This window comes from Scyliorhinus torazame, chromosome 22 (genome assembly GCF_047496885.1).
Source record: "Scyliorhinus torazame isolate Kashiwa2021f chromosome 22, sScyTor2.1, whole genome shotgun sequence".
NCBI lineage: Eukaryota > Metazoa > Chordata > Chondrichthyes > Carcharhiniformes > Scyliorhinidae > Scyliorhinus > Scyliorhinus torazame.
The window spans coordinates 104,386,815-104,405,505 of NC_092728.1; the positions used below are offsets into that span (position 1 = coordinate 104,386,815).

Below are 18,691 nucleotides of genomic sequence, written 5' to 3' on the forward strand. Positions count from 1 at the left end.
TAAATTATCACTAGTGCATTTGCAATTTCCCTAGCCATCTCTTTTAGCACTCTGGGATGCATTCCATCAGGTCCAGGAGACTTGTCTACCTTTAGCCCCATTAGCTTGCCCATCACTACCTCCTTAGTGATAACAATCCTCTCAAGGTCCTCACCTGTCATAGCCCCCCCCCCCCCCCCCCCCCCCCCCCCCCCCGCCCGACGGTGTCCCACCTTCCAGTTGGAAAGTGAATTCACTCTCCGATCTGCTCCCTGTGTCCGCGTGGGTCTAATTGGACAATTTCTCAAGTGGGAGGGGGCAGCAGCAACATCGGACTATACCTTCCAACGTTTTCAGCAAGGACCTTCCTTCTGCCTTCATGCGTTTGGCCTGTTGGATTGATGCACTCGCTGTGGCCTGGGCAAATTTAACACGATTCAGGAGCTAATAAAAGGAGAAGGGTCAGACGGTAGTAAGAAATAGGAACACAAGCAGGCCCATCGAGCCTGCTCCACCATTCAATGAGATCATGGCCGAGCTGATTGTGGTCTTAACTCCACTTTCCTGCCGTCTCCAATAACCCTGGACCCCCTTGTCAATAAAAATTCTACCTATCGCAACCTTGAATACACTCAGTGACCCAGGTTTGATCGGGGTATTCGAAAGGGATTTGGATTGCTATTTGAAAAGGAAGAATGTGCAAGGTTACGGGGGCGAGGCAGGGGTGGGGGACTAGGTTGAATGCTCTTTCAGAGAGCCAGTGCAGACTTGATAGACCGAATGGCCTCCTTCTAGCACTGCAACGATTCTGCAAATTCCATAGAATCAAGGAATCCCTAGAGTGCAGAAGGAGGCCATTTGGCCCATCAAGTCTGCGAAAGGGCACCCCAGCTAGGCCCACTCCTGCAGCTATTACAGCCTCTGAACATCCCAAGCGTTTACAATCAAATTCCCTCACAGTTGTAATGTTGGGCAGGAGTGGGATTTATCACAAGCCGAGGAATCTGTTGTACTTTTGGAGGAACGGTGCAAAACGAACTGATTGCTGATGCACCAGCTCGAATGCAAGATCAACAGCGGTTTCTTCAATGGGTCTTCACCGTACAAAGGTTGGTACTAGACAAGGGCAAAAGCCCGCGAAGGTGGCATCACGCGGGTCATGTGACTCCCTTCTTAAAGCGACATTGCACACATCTACAATAACCCAGATATATAGCAGAACACAGCCCCTGCTCCTCACCTCGCTATACAACTCCTTGGTTTCCACTCCCATGCTCAAGGCCTTCACCCGAGGCTCCAACTCCAGCAGAAGCTTCTCGATTTGCTCTTCTTTGGTCTGAAGAGCACTCTCCAAACCCTTAAGTTCTGTGGTGAAATTGTCCCAGCCCTGGCAGAGAGTCAAAGAGAAGACAATCAGAGGAATCCTATTGGCCAATTCCGGGGTCTGAGGGCCAATGAACGCGCAGGGCATCGGCGCAACAACAACAATTTGCATTTAGATAGCACCTTTTAAGCAAAGGTTCTTCACAGGTGCGTGGGTTGGACAAGACTTGACATTGACTCCAAATAAATAGACTTCAGGGTAAGCGACCAAACACCTGTTCAAAGAGGCCGATCCTAAAGAGGGGAGACGCGAGTATCGCCATGGGAGGCCTGCCAACGGGAGGGACGGCGCACGAACCTCAGGCTCCAGTTCCGTGTGGTTTTGAAGCAGAGGGTGACTGGCCCTTTGAGCTTTCTGAGTGGAGGCGTACAGCCTCTTCACTTCCCTCAGCACCACCTCCACCTCCTCCGTCAGCTCCTCCATTTTACTTTGCAACGTCTGCAGTCTGTAAGAGACAAGAGAAAGAGACCCACCAGGAAAAATGGAACCTGCATTTCTATAGCGCCTCTCACCGCCTCAGGAAAAGCTCTTTCCAACCAATCGAGTATTTTTACACGTGTAGTCACTGTTGTAATGGAGGAAACACAGTAACCAATATACACACAGCAAGCTCCCACTAACAGAAATGTGATAATATCCTGATAATTCACAGTGGTTAGCTCTGCTGCTTCACGGCGCCGAGGTCCCAGGTTCGATCCTGGCTCTGGGTCACTGTCCGTGTGGAGTTTGCACATTCTCCCCGTGTCTGTGTGGGTCTCACCCCCACAACCCAAATTTGTGCAGGTTAGGTGGATTGGCCACGCTAAATTGCCCCTTAATTGGAAAAAACTAATTGGGTTCTCTAAATTTAAAAATAAAACATGACTGACCCCCCCCCCCCCCACGCCCCTTCCAGGGAACAGAGTGATTTCCATTTATTACATGTCCTCACGGAATTCTCGCAAACATCCCAAAGCGCGTTACAGGCTGTGTTACCTTTCAAGAGGAGTCACTGTTATTTTGTCAGGAACCTGTTTGGAGAGTGACTCGATTTGTCTGTGCGGCTGGGGCTCCAAGAGTGGATTTGTGTTCAGTTAGCAGCGGCTTTTAGCTAATTGTGTTTCGGATTTGGGGACCTGACGTCACGGTGACGCGTGGAGTGTGCACGTCCTCCCCGTGTCTGCGTGGGTTTCCTCCGGGTGCTCCGGTTTCCTCCCACAGTCCAAAGGACGTGCAGGTTAGGTGGACTGGCCGTGATAAATTGCCCCTTAGTTTCCAAAAGATGTGGTTAGGTGGGGGTTATGGGGTTACGGGGATAGGGTGGGGGGAGTGGGCCTAGGTAGAGCGGTCTTTCAGAGGGGTGGTGCAGACTCGATGGGCCGAATTGCCTCCTTCTGCACTGTAGCGATTCTATGATCTATATCCGTGACAGCTGCAGCCAAATCTAATCGCTGTTGATTCTCAGGTGGAGAATGAGAACCTTTTAATTATGTCAATGCCCTTCCCCGTGTCTGCGTGGGTCTCACTCCCACAACCCAAAAAAGATGTGCAATGTAGGTGGATTGGCCACGCTAAATTGCCCCTTCAGTGGAATTTGTTTCAAATTTCTTTTTTCTAAAATAAATTTAGAGTACCTAATTCTTTTTTCCCAATTAAGGGGCAATTTAGCGTGGCCAATCCACCGACCCGGCACATCTTTTTAGGCTGTGGGGGGTGAAACTCACGCGGACGCGGGGAGAATGTGCAAACCCCACACGGACAGTGACCCGGGGCCGGGATGGAACCCGGGTCCCCGGTGTCGTGAAGCAGCAGTGCTAACCACTGTGCCACCCCTTAATAATTAAATTATGTCAGAGCTCTGAAGGAGTAGATCACTCCTGTAATCCCCGGAGGTCCTTCCATTCCTCTAACTTCTCTCACTTTTTGGCTTTTTGTAAAACCCTCCGCTGATTTACAACATTCTATCATTGGGGCCCGTGACCTCAATTGCCTGGGCGCCAAATCTGATATTTCCTCCGCCTCCCCCCGCCTTCCCCCCCCAAATCCCCCAACATGCTCTTTAAAACCCAGGCCCTTCGTCTCTGGGTCACCCCCCCCCGGTGCCACTGTTGGCAAAAGGTGCCCATTTTGGCGGTTAGTACCCCTGCAGGGGTAGGGTCTTGGGTGGGTGCTCACTCACCGATCCTCGGCCTCCGTGATGTCACCAGCTATGGAGTTGTCCTCGATGATGCCCGACAGGATGGCGTAGCTCCGGTTTGACGTGGCCAGGGCTTCTCTCACGATTGACTCGATCTCCATCGCGATTCTGGTCTGACTGTACAACGAGAGAAAGAGAGAGAGGGAAGAGGGGGAGGAGAGGGGGTGGAGGGCCAACACAGGGCAGAAGGTCAGCAGTGAATCAAACACATCAGGTTTTGGGTTGCATTTAACTTGAGTTGTGTGGAGAAGCTGGAATTTCTCCACTTGGAGCCGAGAAGGTTAAGGAGAGAGCTAATAGAGAAGCAAAATACTGCAGGTGCTGGAAATCTGAAATAAAAAGAGAAAATGCTGGAAATGTAATAATCTTTATTGTCACAAGTAGGCTTAACACTGCAATGAAGTTACTGTGAAAAGCCCCTAGGCGCCACATCGCGGCGCCTGTTCGGGTACACGGAGGGAGAATTCAGAATGTCCAAACCACTATGCTACCATGAGCAGCACGTTAGCACAGTGGTTAGCACAATTGCTTCACAGCTCCAGGGTCCCAGGTTCGATTCTTGGCTTGGGTCACTGTCTGTGCGGAGTCTGCATGTTCTCCCTGCGGCTGCGTGGGTTTCCTCCGGGTGCTCCGGTTTCCTCCCACAGTCCAAAGATGTCCAAAGAAACAGGCGCAAACCCACGCAGACATGGGGAGAACATGCAGACTCCACACAGACAGTGATCCAAGCCGGGAATCGAACCTGGGACCCTGTCACTGTGAAGTGATAGTGCTACCCCTGTGCTACCGAGCAGTCATGGCTGTGTCGGCCATTCCCACAGATGTAAGGGTCGCAGTGGTGGAGTGTTTCCTAAGTTTGCACAGGACTGACATTGCCCCACTTTCTCTTTGATTTGAGCATTTAATCCTGGCCATTAAAAATAACTGCGTGTTGGTTCCTTTATCCTGACCACACCAGGATGTCCCTCATGCAGTTAGTCAAGGACTTTATTATGCAAGCACAGAGCATTAATCACTCTGATTCCCCATAATAAAATACCTCTTTGGACTGTCAACTCAAGTCTTCTCGTGATGTAGGGCTTGAAGTCTGGATTTATGTGACGTACATCTGACATTGTTCCAATTTGTACCATATCCATCACCTTTCCTATCACTGGGTCGGTTCTTGTGTTTCTCTGTACTTGAGATGAAGTAACAGGTACATTATCGACGAGTGAGAAATTACAGAATATTGACAACATTTTCTTCAGGTTCTTGCTCAATTTGTAACAGCAGTCAGGACAAATCATCAGCATTTGCATGTTGCTCCGATTTACAATATCAAATATTGTGCGTGTGCGCCGATAATATCAAAGACCATCTCTGCAACCGGCTAGCTGCTAAAGAAGGAAGGCCTGAATGCGGCCCAAAGAATATGGTCAAGGGTCGATGATCAGTGAACACAGCAAAATGACATCCCCAAAGGTAGTCATTAAACCTTCTTACCCCGAAAACGATGCTCAACGCCTCTTTGTCCAGCTGGGCGTAATCCATTTCTCAGCCAGTAAGGGCGAGTGAAGCAAATGCTATTGGCCGTTCCTCTCCTGAAGGCTTTTAATGTGCGAGACAACTGCACCAACCCCATAGGGCGATGCATCGCAAGCAAGTTGTAACTTCAGCTTGGGATTGAAGTGATCCAATAGCTCTCATTTCTTTAAACTTTCTTTTACCTCTTTATTTGCACTTTCCCATTCTTCTGTCCAGTGCCACATCTGTTTGGCACATAACAATGTGTATAAAGGTTCAATCATGTTGTTAACCGTAATGATTTATTAATCCTAGAAACGACCTCGCTGTGTCACATTCTGAGGACGTGATGCTTCTAAGACGTCTGTCATCATTTTCAACTCCTTATGGAAGCCACCTTTAGAGATGATGTGACCCAAAGATGTCCTGAAAAAGTCACACTTTTTAACTCAGAGGTTATGGATTTGTGGACTTTTCAGTGTAACCTCCAAGTTGTTTGAATGCCCTTGTTCACTTGAGCCGATGATGAGGATGTCATCTAAATAACATTGCATCCCATTTATCCCACTCAGAGTTTGATCCATGGACCTCCGAAAAAGAGCAGGAGCTGATATTATCCCAAATGGGAGTTTCCTGTAATGAAACAAACCTCTGTCCGTCACGTTAGTGATTAGCAGCTGAGATTTGGCAGCCCCATTTGTAAATACACCGGTAATATCTTCCCAAATTTCTGACCTATTAGAAGTTCCAACAAACACGTCTTTAATTAGCAGCAGTGGATAGCGATCTGCAAACGATACCAGGTGTATAATTGTCTTAAACTCTCCAAATATCCTTACTGAGCCATCATGTTTTAACACAGGAACTATTGTTGTCGCCCAATCACTTGTAGTAACAGGTTCAAAGACTCCTCTTTGGACTCATCTTTCTAATTTTTCTTTGACTTTTGGCCTGATGGTGTATGGTACGATTCTCGCTTTGAGACATTTTGGTGTACTGTTTGGCTTAATTTTGAGTTGGACCTCAACCCCTGTTAGTCATTGAGCCCAATAAATCTTCAAACACGTTTTTATACTTTTCCAGAAGTTGTTGTAGGTCAGTCTTTGAGTCAACCAGTGGTTCACCCCTCCCCAGTTGAGTTTGATTTTAACCAATCATGCTCCACCTAATAAAGCAGGAAGGTTTCTGTGGACGATGTTGAGAGGTGTTATTGAAAATATGGAAAGATGTGTCATTTGAAACATGGAAGTCTGGCAATATCTGGTCTGAGAGAAACATGAGAGGATACAGGGAAAGATCCCACAAAGGGTTAACAGCAGGTGCAAAGAGCAAGATTGTAAAATGCAGATAGCCTTGGTCAAGCAGGCTTAGAAAACAAGATAAACAGGATTTTGAATGAAGGTAAAAACAATGGCCCACACCTTCATTGAAAGTAACTATCTTAGTAAGCATCTGGGAAAGCATGGATGAGGGTCAGTTGAATTTGGTGAGAATTTGAGGTGTGAAAATTTGCGAATACCAGGTAAATGAAAGAAAACTGGAGACTATCAGTCTATGAGAAACATAATTCAAAGCCAAAATCAAAGTCAAAATTATGAGCTGAGGACACAATTGGAAAATGAAACTACAGAAATGACAGGAACCAAACCAAAATTCACACCTCTATTGAAACCAAAGCATTTTGAACATCACAAAGGAAACACTGTAATCAGATCTATGAGATGAGGTTATGTCAAAATGAATACTTAGTTGGATAAGAAGGTTTAGATCAAAGATACTTTTTACAATGAAAGTGAAAAAAGTTACTTTCAATAAAGTCATTAAAAACTAGATAACTGTTAGAAAAATATATAAACCCGAAGAAAGGGGATAGCAGCCAGAACCAGAAACAGAAGCAGAACTCAGAGAGAGAGAGAGAGAGAGAGGGGAGAAGCAGAGTCAGATTACAGTCAGCTCGGCCATGGGAAAGAGACAATGCAAAGCAGCCGAGCTAAAACAGCTAATACATCTAAAGAAGACCAGATTTCAAAAAGATTGATTGTCAAGGTGGGCCTGAAGGTCCCTTCAACCAACCAGAAGGATCCAGAAGCAAGATCTTTTTCCTTTCTGTAAAGAAAGTATTTGCAGCTTTTAAAAGAAAAAATATAATAAAATAACTTAATTTAACCAGAAATAGTGGTTATTCCAAAGTCTACTTTACTTACTAAGTGGTAAGTAGATGAAATCTTCGGTGAAGGTATGGGTTATACCGGGGGATAACTTGAAAACATAGTTTGACCTGAATAGCACCCACTGAAGCCTGCATCGGAGTCAGGGAGTGAGAATCCCTGATCACCATTTAGAATGTCGGCCCTTTTTGGTATGGGGGAATTCTAAGAATAGCGGTGCGTTTTCAAAAACAGAGGCAACTCCACCGTTTGTCCATTAACTTCTACTTTGACCATAATATATCCTCTCAGAGGTACAATGAGGGCAGATGCCTTAACTTCTGATTATAAATTGTCTCAGGTATCAGTGCTCCAGCTGCCCCCGTATCCACTTCCATTCTGATTTGGTTACCATCAGGTTTTGGAGATATTCGGAGACGTTATTGATTGCCCTGTGCTGACAAAACACCCAGTCCCAGCTCTTGAGGTTGTTCGGGAGTATCGCCTGCTGACGGGTCTTGAACTTCGGCTGTTATTTTGTAATCTCTACTAGAAGGTTTCGAAGTTGGACGTGATTTAATGGCCCCGCCTGACTCGGGACGCGAGGGCGGCCGGTATACCTTGCAAGCGGCCACTTGCTAGATTTAACTGGCTCGTCACGCCTCGAGAGGTCTAACAGGATGTCGGGAGATGACGCGATCTGGATCCCGTACATTAGATTTGCATATTCAAGTGAGTAGTTAGCCCCACGAGCCATTTAAAAATCGCTCCCTGTTCTCTTCCCGCACTGGCGAGCAGACCTTGCAGGAAATGAGACTAAGTGCGGCCTCGGTGGGACAGTCCCTGCGGAGGCCCCGAAATGAAGCAGGGTCCCAGGAAGCACCCGGCTAAATGCGCTCAACGTGGGACTCTGTATCATTGCCATTAAATTGCACCTGTCATCTTTTTCTTGCACATCTGGGTGTTGGTGATGTTTACCATACCCAGCATGCTTTGGCTCTTTTTGCCACAGTTCCTGCACATATTTTCTCTACTCCAGCATTCCTGGATGTCCAGCTTGTGCACATTGATGAGATGGCTGTACCCTTGCCGACTTGTTTTTAGTGGCCTTCATCTTGTGGATCTTCGCTCCAGCTCCTACCTGCCAAGCCTCTTTTGCTGCTAGCTCCATCGACGTGGTAACATCTCCAGCTAATTTGAGAGTTAAGTCGCTTCCAGTAAGCAGCTTCCTCCGAATAGCTTCGTTGCAGAGTCCACATACCAGCCTATCATGAAGAGTGTCGTCAAGTGTTGCACTAAACTCACAGTATTTTGCCAACCTTCTTAAAGTCGCCACAAGTTGTAAGATGCTTTCACCTCCTTCTCTTTTTTAAATAGATTTAGAGTACCCAATTCTTTTTTTCCAAATTAAGGGGCAATTTTAACATGTCCAATCCACCTACCCTGCACATCTTTGGGTTGTGGGGGCGAAACCCACGCAGACACGTGGAGAATGTGCAAACTCCACACGGACAGTGACCCAGAGCCGGAATCGAACCTGGGACCTCGGCGCCGTGAGGCAGCAGTGCTAACCACAGCGCCACCGTGCTGCCCTTTCACCTCCTTCTTGACCGTGGCAGTGGAACCGAAACCTTTCTGTAATTAAAAGTGGTTGTGGTGAGAAATGCCCTTCTAGCATTTTCACCAATTCGTTGTAGATTTTAACTTCTGGCTTCACTGGATGGATTAGGTTTTTCAAGTATGGGACTGGGAGATGTTGCAACCTTTAGGTCCTCTGGTGTTTGAATTAAAGTTGAAACCTCTCTTCATATGATAACCCAGTCTCAACGTCTTCATCAAATGTATCCATGGCACCACCTTTTCCCGCCATTTTGTGTACCGGCTCCCAGAGTCTAAACTTCTTTCAACATTCCTCCCTCCAGTTTCTTTTTAATCTGTAAAACAAGAGGTCTCCTGCCCTACAATGCAAAATAACATTTTTATTTTGCCTGGACGGTGGGTTTTGTTTTATTCGGGTAGTAGCTTGCACAGAATCGGAAAGACGTTTGAATCCCCGTTCCCGCTGCCCATTTCACTTGGTCGCGTGTGGCCCCTGCTGCCTCGAGACTTCCCACTCACCACGACAACAAGTCTTCTTTAGCAGCCGAATGTTCATCTTTGGTGTGAGTGAGACTTTAAATAGCGCAGAATGGTTTCGATCCATCGACCTCTGGGTTATGGGCCCAGCACGCTTCCGCCGCGCCACTCTGCTCCAAGCCTTCTGTAAACTGTTGTTCTTCTGTTAATCTCGATTGTGCTTCTTTTATTAAAAAACCTTTTGCATCTCCATAAAGTCTACTCGCGAATAGACTTTTTTGTGCTGGGAAGGGCGTTGATCCCGAAGGTGAGGGGAACGGAGTATACGGCTATAGCCATTTCGGATCACGCTCCACACTGGGTGGACTTGGAGATAGGGGAGGAAACAGGAAGGCGCCCACCCTGGAGAATGGACATGGGACTAATGGCAGATGAGGGGGTGTATCTAAGGGTGAGGGGGTGCATTGAAAAGTACTTGGAACTCAATGATAATGGGGAGGTCCAGGTGGGAGTGGTCTGGGAGGTGCTGAAGGCAGTGGTTAGAGGGGAGCTGATATCAATAAGGGCACATAAAGGGAAGCAGGAGAGTAAGGAACGGGAGCGGTTGCTGCAAGAACTTTTGAGGGTGGACAGACAATATGCGGAAGCACCGGAGGAGGGACTGTACAGGGAAAGGCAAAGGCTACATGTAGAATTTGACTTGCTGACTACGGGCACTGCAGAGGCACAATGGAGGAAGGCACAGGGTGTACAGTACGAATATGGGGAGAAGGCGAGCAGGCTGCTGGCACACCAATTGAGGAAAAGGGGAGCAGCGAGTGAAATAGGGGGAGTGAGGGATGAGGAAGGAGAGATGGAGCGGGGAGCGGAGAGAGTGAATGGAGTGTTCAAGACATTTTATAAAAAATTATATGAAGCTCAACCCCCGGATGGGAGGGAGAGAATGATGGGCTTTTTGGATCGGCTGGAATTTCCCAAGGTGGAACAGCAGGAAAGGGTGGGACTGGGGGCACAGATCGAGGTAGAAGAAGTGGTGAAAGGAATTAGGAGCATGCAGGCGGGAAAGGCCCCGGGACCGGATGGATTCCCAGTCGAATTCTATAGAAAATATGTGGACTTGCTCGCCCCGGTATTGACGAGGACCTTTAATGAGGCAAAGGAAAGGGGACAACTGCCCCCGACTATGTCTGAAGCAATGATATCGCTTCTCTTAAAGAAGGAAAAGGACCCGCTACAATGCGGGTCCTATAGACCTATTTCCCTCCTAAATGTAGATGCCAAGATCCTGGCCAAGGTAATGGCAATGAGAATAGAGGAATGTGTCCCGGGGGTGGTCCACGAGGACCAAACTGGGTTTGTGAAGGGGAGACAGCTGAACACGAATATACGGAGGCTGTTAGGGGTAATGATGATGCCCCCACCAGAGGGGGAAACGGAGATAGTAGTGGCGATGGATGCCGAGAAAGCATTTGATAGAGTGGAGTGGGATTATTTGTGGGAGGTGTTGAGGAGATTTGGTTTTGGAGAGGGGTATGTTAGATGGGTGCAGCTGTTGTATAGGGCCCCGATGGCGAGCGTGGTCACGAATGGACGGGGATCTGCATATTTTCGGCTCCATAGAGGGACAAGGCAGGGATGCCCTCTGTCCCCATTATTGTTTGCACTGGCGATTGAGCCCCTGGCGATAGCGTTGAGGGGTTCCAAGAAGTGGAGGGGAGTACTTAGAGGAGAAGAACACCGGGTATCTTTGTATGCGGACGATTTGTTACTATATGTGGCAGACCCGGCGGAGGGGCTGCCAGAAATAATGTGGATACTTGGGGAGTTTGGGGATTTTTCAGGGTATAAATTGAACATGGGGAAAAGTGAGTTGTTTGTGGTGCATCCAGGGGAGCAGAGTAGAGAAATAGAAGACCTACCGTTGAGGAAGATAACAAGGGTCTTTCGTTACCTGGGGATCCAGATAGCCAAGAATTGGGGCAAATTGCATAGGTTAAATTTAACGCGGTTGGTGGAACAAATGGAGGAGGATTTCAAGAGATGGGATATGGTATCCCTGTCACTGGCAGGGAGGGTGCAGGCGGTTAAGATGGTGGTCCTCCCGAGATTCCTCTTTGTGTTTCAGTGCCTCCCGGTGGTGATCACGAAGGCTTTTTTTAAAAGGATTGAAAAGAGCATCATGGGTTTTGTGTGGGCCGGGAAGACCCCGAGAGTGAGGAAGGGATTCTTACAGCGTAGCAGGGATAGGGGGGGGCTGGCACTATCGAGCCTAAGTGAGTATTATTGGGCCGCTAATATTTCAATGGTGAGTAAGTGGATGGGAGAGGAGGAGGGATCGGCGTGGAAGAGATTAGAGAGGGCGTCCTGTAGGGGGACTAGCCTACAGGCTATGGTGACAGCCCCATTGCCGTTCTCACCGAGGAACTACACCACAAGCCCGGTGGTGGTGGCTACACTGAAGATTTGGGGACAGTGGAGACGGCATAGGGGAAAGACTGGAGCCCTGGGGGGGGTCCCCGATAAGAAACAACCATAGGTTTGCCCCGGGGGGAATGGATGGGGGATATGGAATGTGGCAAAGAGCAGGAATAACGCAACTGAAAGATCTGTTTGTGGATGGGAAGTTCGCGAGTCTGAGAGCGCTGACCGAGAAATATGGGTTGCCCCAAGGGAATGCATTCAGGTATATGCAACTGAGGGCTTTTGCGAGGCAACAGGTGAGGGAATTCCCGCAGCTCCCGACACAAAAGGTGCAGGACAGAGTGATCTCAAAGACATGGGTGGGGGATGGTAAGGTGTCAGATATATATAGGGAAATGAGGGACGAAGGGGAGACTATGGTAGATGAACTAGAAGGGAAATGGGAAGAAGAGCTGGGGGAGGAGATCGAGGAGGGGCTGTGGGCAGATGCCCTAAGCAGGGTAAACTCGTCGTCCTCATGTGCCAGGCTAAGCCTGATTCAGTTTAAGGTATTACACAGGGCGCATATGACTGGAGCACGGCTCAGTAAATTTTTTGGGGTGGAGGATAGGTGTGCGAGGTACTCGAGAAGCCCAGCGAATCATACCCATATGTTTTGGTCATGCCCGGCACTACAGGGGTTTTGGATGGGGGTGACAAAGGTGCTTTCAAAAGTAGTGGGGGTCCGGGTCGAACCAAGCTGGGGGTTGGCTATATTTGGGGTTGCACAAGAGCCGGGAGTGCAGGAGGCGAGAGAGGCCGATGTTTTGGCCTTTGCGTCCCTAGTATCCCGGCGCAGGATATTGCTAATGTGGAAAGAAGCCAAGCCCCCGGGGGTGGAGACCTGGATAAATGACATGGCAGGGTTTATAAAGCTAGAGCGGATTAAGTTCGTCCTAAGGGGGTCGGCTCAAGGGTTCACCAAGCGGTGGCAACCGTTCGTCGAATACCTCGCAGAAAGATAGATGGAATGGAAAAAAGAAGGCAGCAGCAGCAGCCCAGGATCGGGGGCGGGGGGGGGGGAGGAACCAGAAGGACTCTCAGGGTTGTTAATATATACGGTATAATATGTATAGGTCGTTGCTTCCAGATAATTATATATTGGACTGTTAAATTATATTTTTGGAGAGTGTTACTTGTGATAAGGCAGTTGCCAATTAGGGTTAGTTTTCATTTTTTTTATTTATTATTTATTCATTTTCTGTTTATAAAATAGGTCATTGTTATTTGTGTTGTTATAATATTGTGTAAAGGATGCACAATGTACTGTGTTGGTTGACCAAAAATTTTCAATAAAATATTTTAATTAAAAAAAACCTTTTGCATCAGAGGCATTTCCTTCGATCGGGGTCCTGGTCCGAGAATCTTCTCCTCCCCTCTCGTTGCCGTCTCCACCTTTTTGTCAACGGTTTTGTGCCTCAGCAGTTTTTTTCCTTGCCTTAATCCTCATCGCCAGTTTTCTCATTTGATACATTCCCTAAGTGTCGCAAAGAGGAACGGTATGGAGGTGCCGCACTCGGGTCTCTTACAAACACCCTGAGAGCTTTATTTAGGAGATGTCGCGCAGGTGGAGAACTGACGCAAGCGCAAACCCTCTGCTGACGTCACTGCCGATCACATGACGCTTCAGGGATGTATCACTTAATACATAACAGACATGGTCTCATTGGACTAGAGGAAGTTGTGAGGTGATCTGGTTGTTTGGTTTAGGGTTCGAAAGGGATTGGAAAATACCGAGGTGACCGGCTGTTTGACCAGAGCACACGGCCCGAGCGTGGAGGGGGGAGATTCAAAACCAATCGGAAGAAACAATATTTCAGTGAGTCAGTGGAACTGATCTCCCTGGAAGATGGCGGGAGCAGTTAGTATCGATTCATTCAGGAACCGGCATTTTGGGATGCAGTATGTGAGTTAACAAAGTGTAGCGTGACTTGGGCAAATCGATGACTATGGATAGTTTCCAGAACTCCCCCCACTGGGGGTTTTGCTCACTTCATTCTGGGTCTGCTGGAGACTCATTGATAGAAATTGATCGCTGTGAGTAAGTCAATAACTGTTGGGTCTACAATAACTCCATTATCATCGGAAGACCATGGGAAGACCAGGGTGGTAGAAGCTGTACTAGGTGAAGCTCTGTCACTACATCCAGCTTCCTATCGTCTCCTGTTGGCACCAACAGGGAAGGGGACTCGGACCTCTCCGGATCCTCGCACACAGCTGTAATCCATCAGAATAGACCCACCCCCCCGGTTGCCGTGGGATTTCTGGCAAAAAAATATATACCAGGACAACTTGCTCGGAAAAATTTAACATTTCACCCTTCTCGATGATCAAAACTAGTCCAGAGATCGCTCTGATCCTGTTTTTTCTTTTTAAATATTTTTTATTCTCCTCCTTTTTCACATTTTCTCCCAAATTTACACCCAACAACAACAACAAACAATAATCAGTAACAAATATGTCAATCCCCATATCAATAACAACGATCCCATCCTCCCACCAAACCCCAGACATTAGTCCGCATGTTCACATAAACAAATGACAAAAAGGAATCAGGAATCACCCATAGTCACCATCAACACACACCCACCCCCTCCCCCCAACCCTCCCACCACCCACCTCCCCAACTAATGTTTGATGTTAACCATTTCTTGAAAGTGCGTGATGAATATTGCCCATGAATTGTAGAACCCCTCCATCCTTCCCCTCAGTTCAAACTTAACCTTCTCAAGAGTCAAGAATTCCAACAGGTCCCCCCGCCACGCCAGGGCACTGGGTGGAGAGGCTACGATATCTGCCTCCGCCCCCGTTTCCAACCCCGGCTGGTCCGACACCCCGAATATGGCCACCCGGGGGCCCGGGGTCCAGTTTCACATGCACCACTTCAGAAATTACCCTAAAAACCTCCTTCCAGTAACACTCTGACCCTGTTTAATGTCAGTGAAAATTTATCTCTTCAGCAAATCGAACTCCAAGATTGTCAGAAACAGGCCAACTCGAGCACATTAAACACTGTCCCAGGCACAAGATCACCTGGAATAATGTTCCACTGCATTCCGTGGAGTACGGGTGTGTAGCGCACAAAGACTCCGTGAGACGAATAGAGTGAAGTCGATGAGGCTTTATTAAGCGTGTCTGTTCCCCCGCAGCTCGATAGTAAACTGGCCTGCGGGGGAAGACTCCGGCTTCTTATACTCCGCCTTCAGGGCAGAGCTTGAGGTCAACGGCCAACCAGGACCCGGGATCTGTCAGCCAATGACATTAGGGCTTCCAGTCCCACATGACCCCCAATACATACTACCACAGGGTGGTAAACCCAGGTCAGGGATTGTCTGCACGGTGACAATGGGTGGGAGACTGAGGGGGCAGAGGGAGGGGTCGATCCTACAATTACAGCCTGCAATGTTAAAATAAATAACTGTCCCTTCGGATAAGAGTCAGGCTCAAGTCTTTTTCTAAATAATTTTAGAGTACCCAATTATTTATTTTTCCAATTTAAGGGGCAATTTAGCGTGGCTAATCCATCTAACCCTGCACATCTATGGGTTGTGGGGGTGAAACCCATGCAGACACGGGGAGAATGTGCAAACTCTACTCGGACAGTGAACCAGAGCCGGGAACGAACCCGGGTCCTCAGCGGCGCAGTTCCAGTGCTAACCACTGCGCCACATGCCGCTCCCCCCCCCAGACTCAAGTCTTAATTGTTAAGATTCTCACCTCAAATACCCCAAAATTGGATCTCAGCTAAAAAGGAATTACCACCATTACCTCAACCAATGAAGTATTATTTGAAGTGTGGTTGCCGTTTTAATGGAGGAAATTCAGCAGCCAATTTCCACACAGCAAGATCCCACAAGTGCTATTTATAATGACTAGGTAATCTGTTTTAATGTTTATTGAGAGTAACTATTAGCCAGGGCTTAGGGGAGAACCCCAATCTAACCCCACCCTAATCTTCTACGCAGTGATGCTTGGGTTGTGTACATCTGGGCAGCACGGTAGCACAGTGGCTAGCACTGTGGCTTCACAGCGCCAGGGTCCCAGGTTCGATTCCAGCTTGGGTCACTATCTGTGCGGAGTCTGCACGTTCTCCCCGTGTCTGCGTGGGTTTCCTCCGGGTGCTCCGGTTTCCTCCCACAGTCCAAAGACGTGCAGGGTAGGCGGATTGGCCGTGCCGAATTGTTCCTTAGTGACCAAAAAGGTTAGGAGGGGTTATTGGGTTACGGGGATAGGGTGAAAGTGAGGGCTTAAGTGGGTCGGTGCAGACTCGATGGGCTGAATGGCCTCCTTCTGCACTGTATGTTCTATGTTCATCCCCCACAGTATACCAGGCTCGATTGCCGCCTTTCCAGTGTGACTGTGGCCGTAAGTAATCATGCCTGTAATTCCAGTGCTGGCCACTTAGTGGCACCCCAAGCACTGCTTTGGAATTCCCATGTTGTCGTCTCAATTTCCTTCCAGAAATAGGCCTCAGTGCCCGGAGCTCAGGAATGGACATTGAAGGGAGGGAGGAGTTCCTGGTGACACCTTCTGGGAAGCACGCCCAGACGAGTACCCATCGAGCCTGCACTGACACCTGACCTGCCTTCCTAACCCCATTCGCCAGCACTTGGCCCCGTAGCCTTGTATGTTAAGACCTGCCAAGTGCTCATCCAGCTACTTTTTAATAATAGTAATCTTTATTATTGTCACGAGTAGGCTTACACTGCAATGAAGTTACTGTGAAAAGCCCCTCGTCGCCACATTCCGGCACCTGTTCGGGTACACGGAGGGAGACTTCAGAATTCTCAGCTGGTACGGGAATTGAACCCGCGCTGCTGGCCTTGTTCTCCATCACAAACCAGCTGTCTAGCCCACTGAGCTAAACCAACCGTCATAGATGTGAGGCAACCTACCACCCTCCCAGGCAGTGCGCTCCAGACTGTCACCAACCTCCGGGTAAAAGCGTCTTTCCTCAAATCCCCCCTAAACCTCCAGTCCCTCACCTTGAACTTGTGTCCCCCTCCTAACTGACCCTTCAACTAAGGGGAAGAGCTGCTCCCTATCCACCCTGTCCTTGCCTGTCCTAACCTGCACAGGACTCATCCACTTGGGGATGATTGTTCCCCGTGTTCAATTGGACTGAGTTAACCCAGCATAAAAGGCAGGCAGCTGTAGAGCCAGCTAAAAAGGAATGAGGACCCGGTGAAAGGGAACCGGGCCCTGTGTATGTATGATGCTGTTGCTGAAACAAAGGACTTTTAAGAAGCTCGTTGGACTCCCCTGGCTTTATCACATTGCCCCTCAATCTTGTCCACCTCGATCAGGTCGCCCCTCAGTCTTCTCTGCTCCAGCGAAAACAACCCCAGCCTATCCAACCCCTCTTCATAACTGAAATGTTCCATCCCAGGCAACATCCTGGTGAATCTCCTCTGCACCCCCTCCAGTGCAATCACATCCTTCCCATAATGTGGTTGATGCATGATCAATTACACAGAGACGAGAGTAGAGAGTAATCGAGGCTTTATTACACTGACATGTGTGGCCTCCTACAGCTGCTGGCGAAATGGCTGCTGTACGAGGAGCACACATATTCATACTCTGCCTACTGGGCGGAGCCAGCAGGCAGGGAACTACCCCCGTGCCTGTAGTACAGGGCCTTACCACCAAGCACCTAATTATATACATCAGTGGTGACTACCGCAGTGGTGACCAGAATTGCACACAGTACTCCAGCTGTGGCCTCACCAAAGTCCGATACAACTCCAGCATCACCTCCCTGCTTTTGAAATCTATGCCTGGATTGATAAAGGCAAGTGTCCCATATTCCTTTCTCACCACCGTATTAACCTGCCTCCCGCCTTCAAAGATCTTTGGACAAACATGCAAAGGTCCCTTTGTTTCTCGGAACTTCGGAGTGTCACGAACATGTTGTTAAGAGAGATCAGCAACTCAGATCGAACCAAACTTCTCAGAATTTACCTTTCTGCAAGAATGCGGGACTCCCGAACCGACCGTGTCCAGTTTCGGGATTCATCAGTGGGAGAACGATAGAGCAGCTGTAGTATCTGCTTAAACAAATATCAGACACAACACAGTTAACACCGTATCTGCCTATCAGTGCCAGAGACACTGCTGGGAAGAACTGGAGAGGCAGATTCATCGCTCGCCCAGTAACAGCCTCCGAGACACAGGCCCAGGGAGACACACATTTACCAGTTTGACTGGTATTATTTCTATTATTCTATTATTTTGAAACATTAAACAGCAGACCAATCGGGTCGTTCGGTTCAGGAATCTCTGCACTGGGCCACTTCTCTTAAATCGATTCAAGGCCACTCTGCCCGTTAAATCTTCCTTCCCGTGCGCTAACTTTCCATTTCTTGTGCAGCCGCACCAATTCTTAAAGGTGACATCACGTGAGTGAGCCAACGAGACATCGCCCACATTGGTGAGGGCAGCAGTACGGGAGCTACAGAGTCTTCAGATACACAGGAGAGGGGAGGGAGGGAGGGAGGGGGAGAGGGAGGGAGGGGCAAGGGGAGAGGGGGGAAGGTGGAGAGGGAGAGGGAGGAAGGGGCAGGGGGAGAGGGAGGGAGGGGCAGGGGAGAGGGAGGAAGGGGCAGGGGGAGAGGGAGGAAGGGGCAGGGGGAGAGGGAGGAAGGGGCAGGGGGAGAGGGAGGAAGGGGCAGGGGGAGAGGGAGGGAGGGGCAGGGGGAGAGGGAGGGAGGGGCAGGGGAGAGGGAGGGAGGGGCAGGGGGAGAGGGAGGGAGGGGCAGGGGGAGAGGGAGGGAGGGGCAGGGGGAGAGGGAGGGAGGGGCAGGGGGAGAGGGAGGGAGGGGCAGGGGGAGAGGGAGGGAGGGGCAGGGGGAGAGGGTGGGAAGGGGGAGAGGGAGGGAGGGGCAGGGGGAGAGGGAGGGAGGGGCAGGGGGAGAGGGAGGGAGGGGCAGGGGGAGAGGGAGGGAGGGGCAGGGGGAGAGGGAG

At 49.1% G+C, this 18,691-nt stretch overlaps 1 protein-coding gene across 1 annotated transcript in view; it reads right to left on the minus strand.

Annotated features, from left to right (window-relative positions):
* The window catches only part of LOC140398869 (laminin subunit gamma-3-like), a 181,101-nt gene that overhangs the window by 22,834 nt on the left and 139,576 nt on the right, over positions 1-18,691 (minus strand). The window contains exons 17-21 of the mRNA XM_072487812.1: positions 17,690-17,775; positions 3,522-3,656; positions 1,661-1,808; positions 1,220-1,366; positions 321-423 (exon numbers count right to left, since the gene is read on the minus strand). Of these exons, the coding sequence (XP_072343913.1) occupies positions 321-423; positions 1,220-1,366; positions 1,661-1,808; positions 3,522-3,656; positions 17,690-17,775 (619 nt within the window). The remainder of the gene's footprint in view (positions 1-320; positions 424-1,219; positions 1,367-1,660; positions 1,809-3,521; positions 3,657-17,689; positions 17,776-18,691) is intronic.